Raw genomic sequence first — 7469 nt, 5'->3', positions numbered from 1 at the left:
TAAAACACTGATACCTCTGACTACATCTATTTTAGAGACTTTTAAGAACTTGTGCTGCTTTTAATTTTATAGTTAGTCGCAGGCAGTTAACAGCACTGTGCTTTGGAAATATAGGGTATCTGCCCTGTTCTTACAAGCCGCTTGAGGCCTGTACATCCACAGTGAGAACTTGGTCTGTATTGCCAGCAGTAAGTCAGATCCATTCACAGTGGGTCGCCTTAATTCTGTTAAAAAAAAATGTATGGATTGAATTTGGAGGTGTAGCCAGGTATAGGAAGCCGTCCACTTTGGTAGTCTCAGGATTCTATCGCTGCTTTTTGTGGAGGATGTGGGTCTATTGACTTGATCAGGTGGTGGCCTCCAGCTTGCACTGGGATGGTGGTGGTGGAGTGTTAGGGGACAGGAAGTAAAATTAGCACCTCATAGTCTGAGGCCATAGTTGTAAGCTGGAAAAGGGTGGTGCCCACTCTGGGTCAAAGGCAAGTGGAGGAGTTTATTTATCTCAGGGCCTTGATCACAAGTGAGGTGAGACTGGAGCAGGAGATTGTCAGATGGATTGGTGCAGAACCAGCAGTGATGAGGACGCTCATCATTGAGTTTAAAACCAAAGCTGTCATTTGCCTGGCTGATCAATGTTTTTACCCTTACCTTTGGCCATGAGCTCCAGTTATGAGTGGCAGTAATTAGCTTCCTCCAAGGTTTTCTTTCTTACAGACAGAGTGACAAGTTCTGGTACTTGGGAGGGGCTCAGAGTACAGACACTACTCTTCCACTTCAAAAGGAGCCAGCTGAGGTGTTCCAAGCACGTCTGACCAGAAGGAGGCCCAGGGGTAGACCCAGGATATACTGGAGAGACTATGTTGTTTAGCTGGCTTAGGAAAGTTTCATCTTCTCCATACCACTAACCCAGATGGATGGATGGATCCATCTGACTGAGGGAATAATTTTACTTTCCTTGCAAAGAGATCTAAAGCAAAAAGCTGATAGTCGAGGTTGCAGATGAGCAAAAGGTAGTCTGCATATATGAGCACTGCACTGCAGATGCAGAGAATTTGGGGTATTAATGTCTGATTTATGAACATGAGTAAAATATATGTAATGTAGGATTGAAAATAAATGGTCAGTCATAGTTTATTTTAAATGTATGTTCTATGATTATTCTCAGTCTTCGCTTTACACCTGCATTGACCATAACACACACGTACTTTTCGCTTTGCTTTCATTCTCAATTTTCCCTCCATTATTAACCTTTATTATTATTACCCCAACATTATTTCACTGCATAACTATGAAGTTCCATCAAAGCTAAACGCAAAGCATACCCAGTCTGAAAACTGAGCAATAAAACTACAATTTAAGACCAATTATGGGGGGTCAGGTAGTACCGACTCTCTCCTTCTTTGTCTCTGAAACAGACAAAAATGGCCAGACTATACACTCATGTAGAAATAAAAATAAAAGACTCCCATTTACTAGTTTTTAAAGATAACAAAGCCAAATGAGTCTACATGAACACATGACAGAAACATCTGCCACATTTCAGATCAGCCACTGCAAAAGAGGAAACTTGCACTGCATGAAAATGTTATTCTTCAAGCCCTGAAACCCAGCTTTGCTTACCTGAGTGACCACAAGTCATTGGTCATAGGTCTACAGCTGATTGTGGCTGTAAAGAAGAGGTCAGTGAAATGATCTAATATCCACTATGAAGCCACATTTTTCTGCCACAGAACAAGAAGCACAGTCTATGTGAGAAGACTCAAGTGCTTCACCCATCCTCAGTCCTGCAGTCTTTAGGTGCCATTAGCTCATTTACTTCATCTGTTTCCAGGCCCATTACCTCCAGAGAAAGAAATTATTTCGGCAATCCTGCCAGACAGGACCAGCCAGCCCAAACATGGAGAGAAAACCCCAGTAATAGCCCTGGTTAAATAAAAACACTGATCAGGTATCCTGACTGGTGTGTCTCCGTGTCAGCCGAGGCCGATGGACACAAAGTGGGGACATACCGTAAAAAAGACAAAGACTTGTGGATGAAAAGTCAAAAGGTGACAAACTGGCAGGGTTACGTCTCTGATTAGGATGATGCTTACATTTACATTTTGATGCCTACATGGCATTTTTACATGTTGCTTTTCTTCTCTTTTTTAATGTTTTGTGGTACTGGCTGCTGTTTCTTGTGTGTCTCTCCTCCACCTCTCTGCATCATCTCCTCTCCTGCAGAAGGTTGCATGATCAGGTAAATTAGTAAAAAAAAAAATTCTTAGGACATTGACTAATCCATCACCGCTTGCCAACCTTCAGTCCTGGTCTTGTATTTACCTGAATGAACACAACAAACGACAATATTAAAAACTCTGTCCATCATTGGTATCTATAGCTTTTTTGTAAAAACACATCAGCACTCATTAGTTAGTACTAAAGATCTATCATATATAGTGAATCACTCTAGTTTTCCTGCATTTTAACCTGGAACACTAGTGGAATCCAGGGCACACTCACACTTCTGTCTTTTCTTAATGATTTGTGGAGAAAAACAAAGAAGTGCCCCCCCCCATTTTCTTCAAATTCATAGTCACTCATTTATCCCAAACCTCCCTTGCTCTCTCTCCCAAACTCCCACCCACCCTACGTACTCTCTTTTCTTGGCAGCAAAGAGCAAAATAAATGCATCCCAACAGTCTGGGGGGTTAGAACAACCCATTTGCTTTAATGAGGTGATCCAGTGTGTTTTCTCTCCCTCTCCCCTTCTTTCCTTGTCTATCGCTCTCTCCCTCTGTCTTTAGCCAATTACACACTGTCCTTTTTTGCATCCCCCCCCTCTTTTTTTATGCTCACACTCATTTTCCCTCCTTCTTTCTGAAGGCCTCGGTGAGCCCTGATAGGCTTGCTGGGGATAAAACCTGCAAGTTGGGAGAGGAGAGGGACATTTTGGAGCAGGATGGCAAGAGGGACGGTGGCCACATACCTGCATGGAGTCCTTCTCCTGGCTCTCTGGAAACCCTCGCTGCAAGGAGGTGGGTCCCCTTTACTGCATGTGTGTGGCACCCAGTGGAGATCAGGTGTCACATAAAGTTTCTTTAGCATTTGTAAAAGAGAAATTCATGGACAGCTCTTTTTTTCTTTGTTTGTATGTTCTATGAGATCTGTGAGAGGTTTTGCATTTATAAACTGGCCGCTAACAATTATTCTATTATTATACCATCGATTTCCTCAGTGAAAGCACATTGTATTCAATGTCCAAAAATCTACTACAGAGCTAAATTTACTTGACTGAAGAAGCTATTTCTTAGCACCATGAGTGTAGCATCATTACCAACATGTCTGCAGCCTGTCCCATCTCAACTCTGAAGAACTTAAAGTCTAAAAATGGTTTTCTTAGTCAAATTCATTTGCAGCCTTCTGAAAATACTACATTGACCTTGCAGTCAACATGCCTTATATGTTCATAAAAAGTGCATTTTTTTCTTAACAATAAATCAAGAAGACAATGCTTTGTTGAGTGATTCTAAGATATTGCTGCTTTAACTTTCCAAATGCTAGTTTCCTCCCCCCTCATCTGTCTGGGAGAAAGTGCTGAAGCAGGTGAACGCGTAAATTAAGGATGACACACTTTAGACAAATAACTTCTCAAAGCCCAGGTGTATTCATTTTCTCACAGTCAGCTCCTGAGGCATGAGGTCTGGACAACAGGGTTATACTTAAAGCTTTTAATGAGGTGTTGCACCGTATTAAAAGGTTTAATTCAAACTGTGTGCTCCAGACCTCATCCATCCAAGATGCCTTTTCATTGTCTTGTCTGTTTAAGCTTTGAGCCGGCTGATCTGAAGAGGTTCCCCCTCAACTCTTCCTGTCTTGTTAGACGAGACATCCGCTGGTTTAAGAGCTGTTCTAGACTGTTGTGTAATTTGCATTCACTCGAGGTCAGGCTGAACCACTGCACGATCACTGGAAAGCAAGGAGATGGTATCTGCTGTTTAGCTTCTTTGTTTTGGTCTTGCTTGGGATCTCAACATCTGCATTCTTTGAAATGGTACCTCAAGCCAAAAATAAATTGAAAACCTCAGCACAGACTTTATAGGGTACAGCAAAAGTTAAACTGTGTGAGTTTTAGAAGCAGAAGCCAAAAATAAGGTAAGAATGCCAGATTGCTTTTTTGCCTTTATCTGATAGGACCACCTACCTCCTGAAGTCTGCATTGCGTGATGACTTCAGTGACAAAAAAGGCCAGCATACAGAGAGCGCACAATTAAGCTGCTGGATACAGGAAGTGTTACTTAAGTTTTTGTCTTTCTAAATTAGATAAGAGTCAGTGTTGCGCTGGCAGGAAATGAGAAGTGGAAAGAGGATGACACGACAAAAGGTTTTCCTGCCTTGACTGAAATATGATCACTGGATTTGGATGTTAAGTGAGCCATCAGACATACTGTGACTTTTTCTGAGCTTTAAAATAACAAAACTGAAGTTCAGACTCTGTGAAGTTATAACTCCTTGCAAATTAATCCAAGTTGTTGGGTGCTATAAAACAAGATATTGAACTAATTGAAACCCGGTGATGGGAATAAAACTTGCAAAAACAACCAGCTCACCAAAGTGCATTGAAGAACATCCAAAACAATGAAAGACCAGTTTTAATCTGAAGATCAGATGTAAACCTGTTGATTGTAGTAAAGGAAATAATCACCAAATTCAGCAGAATTTGTCCTCTGGGGTTCCCGCAGTTAGGCTAGCATGGCCTAAAACAGTAATATTTGTATATGGACTTAGCAATTAAATGTGGCAGGCATTATTACTTCACTAATGAGTTATTAATGACCCTGAAGAAAAATCCCTTTCCAAACAGTGACCAAATCTCTGGTGAATTTGAGAGCATACCTGTCCTGTCCAATGTTTAATTCCAATAAAAATTCCTCCAAAAACAACAAAAGCCTTTTGGCAAGCCTGTCCAGAACAATCTAGCCGGCAGAGCTGAATGACCGAACAGTTAAGTTATTTACTGTGTTGGAAATGTGCTGTAAATGGCAACACTATGAGATCAGTAACCCACATTCTTTAGGAATCCCTACAGACCTTTACACATCTGGACTGTGGGATCTTAGAAAGCCTTTCCTTTTATAGTTGTTCACGCTCCCTGGTTCTATTTTTGGTTGTTGTGATTTGAAAACAACATAGGTGCAAAAAAGTGTGAGAATTGTGACCGAAGCATGCCATTTGTATGAAACAGCGTTTGTTATTGGCTGCAGAGAAACTCGGATACGGAGCAAAGAGATGATAATCGTTGCGGACAAGCGCACACGTACACGCTTTCCACACTTTTCATCATCTCCCTGCTTGTGTGGCATTAGATTCTATTTGTTAAATGTAATCCTTGGTGTTTAGGCAAATTAAATGGGTTACATCCTGCAAAGAGGTGAAAATTATGCCCTATTAGCGCCGACAGATGACTCACAAATTCCACAAATTCTGTCAGGAGCCCGAAACATGGTCACCAATAAATTGCTGTGTTTGTAAGGTGATGTAAATGGCTTTGTCTGCTCATATAAAAAGAACTGTGCAACTTTATTTTATCAATAATACCCACTGTTTTTTATAGCAGAATATTTCTACAGGCACAGAAAAACCTACAATATTAAACACATTGCTTTTGCACACTGTGAACAGGGGTATATGTACCTGCTGGAGGTGCGACTGGAGGAGTCGGGCCAGGAGCTGGAACCGGATTTGGACCAGGAGGCATTGGGACAGGATTTCAGCCTGGAGGAGGTGGACCAGGAGGCACTGGTACTGCTCTAGGAGGCTTTGGACCAGGAGCTGGTGGAGGTAGGTTTGAGAGTTTCTCCCCAAGTTTTACTGAATCTGACTGCAGCTGCACAGAAACACTGGCTGACATGTTTCAACTTATCCTTGGACCGCTACAGGTAATCAGCATTCCTTTCAGATGCAGTTGTTCTCATAAAAATAGCTAAAGATTTAAGATTTATCGTCAATTACACAAGCACCATTTTTCAAATGTTCTATACCTTCTGTTTAAATGAAATCAGTTACTGGAGGAGTTCCAGGTTACAAGCCATGAAAAAGCTTTAAACGCCACGCTATGTTTTCATGTCTCACCAATAATGAATTCCTCATGTTGCGTTCAACAACAAGAACAAAATCTGGCCATAAATTTGCCTATGATGTTTGGCTGCTTTTCAGCTTTCTACATACACATGTCATCTACATCAATCTTTCTGTGCTTTCAACTCACAATCACTCTATTCCTCAGGGGGCTATGGAGGTCAAAGGCCAGGTGGTGTAGGCCCAGGAGTCGGACCAGGTGGAGTGGGACCAGGTGGAGTTGGACCGGGCCTGGGACCAGGAGGAGTGGGACCAGGAGGTTTTAGGCCCAGCAGCTTTGGTCCTGGAGGACTGGGACCTGGAGGCGTTGGGACTGGTAAGACAAATATAGTCGTGAGATATTTTGTTTACTTCTTGATTTATTGATTGATTTAATTATCTGCAAAGAGCAAAGTTTTTCCTTCTGTTACTTTTCACCTAACTGTCCTGATTACTTTCTTCTTAAAGGTGTCAAGCCTCCAAAAACAGGTAATATGTTTGTTTGTTTTTTCAATAAATCTTCAAATGTCATGAAATTTATGCAACAAAAAGTCAACTTATAGATCACTCTGATGGCTCTAAGAGCTCAAGGTGATTTCTCCTTTATTTAAATAGGAGGCGGCTATGGTACTGGTGGAACAGGACTAGGACCAGGTGGAGTCGGGACGGGTGGTTTTGGAGCAGGTGGTGTTGGTCCTGGTGGTTATGGAGCTGGGCCTGGAGGAGTTGGTCCAGGAGGTTTTGGAACCGGCACTCAAGGCATATTCATCATGATTTTTTTTTTTTGGGGGGGGGGGGGGGGGGGGGGTGTACAGGTAGCATATCATAAATTGTAGATTTTCAGCACAACAGTGTGTCTGGTGCCCAGCAACAAGTGACAGGCATATTTGATAAATAATATAAAACACAAATTAATACATTAACTTCACAAAGAGATTACTCGTGAAAAAAATAATCAAGTATTAATAATGCAATCTGCTCAACCCCCAACATAGTACATGTTAAAGTTTGGGGATCTGTGTTCAGCCTCTGGTTAATTCCAGGCAGCAGGATAAGAACAGCATCGATGTACCTTCATTTCATATCTTCTGTCTTCTAGTTTACTGTTGGTGGGGACCCAGCCTGATCAGTACAGACACATACAGCGATAAAGGCTGATCCATTAGGCTTGGCAGACTCCCAATGAAGGAAAAAAGTCATTACATGCGTCAGAAAGACTGATATGTTTTGGAATTTCAGTCCATTCTGTTTTCAATCCCCCAAATCATGGAAGTGACAATATCCAAACTAATCCTAGACGTTAAACATCGGCTTTGTGTAACATTTTGAAATCCATCTATTGTGCCTTTATTTAGAAAGTGTAAACAAACCAA

General features: G+C 41.6%; 1 protein-coding gene across 3 annotated transcripts in view; it reads left to right on the top strand.

The window, feature by feature from the left end:
• Window positions 1-2773: 2773 nt before the first annotated feature.
• The window catches only part of elnb (elastin b), a 31585-nt gene continuing 26889 nt past the window's right edge, over window positions 2774-7469 (top strand). For 2 of the 3 annotated variants that reach the window (XM_042222325.1, XM_042222324.1), the window contains exons 1-5: window positions 2775-3017; window positions 5662-5820; window positions 6266-6433; window positions 6565-6585; window positions 6712-6855. In XM_042222325.1, the coding sequence (XP_042078259.1) occupies window positions 2942-3017; window positions 5662-5820; window positions 6266-6433; window positions 6565-6585; window positions 6712-6855 (568 nt within the window). In that variant the 5' untranslated portion in view covers window positions 2775-2941. Of the gene's footprint in view, window positions 3018-5661; window positions 5821-6265; window positions 6434-6564; window positions 6586-6711; window positions 6856-7469 lie in introns of all 3 variants that reach the window. The other variant, XM_042222326.1, reaches the window with a different exon arrangement.

Source organism: Haplochromis burtoni, unplaced genomic scaffold, assembly GCF_018398535.1.
Source record: "Haplochromis burtoni strain Fernald_Lab_line unplaced genomic scaffold, NCSU_Asbu1 Contig_83, whole genome shotgun sequence".
NCBI classification, from domain to species: Eukaryota; Metazoa; Chordata; class Actinopteri; order Cichliformes; family Cichlidae; genus Haplochromis; species Haplochromis burtoni.
The sequence above is the reverse complement of the archived record's forward strand: the minus strand, read 5'-3'. Positions and strand labels throughout refer to the sequence as shown.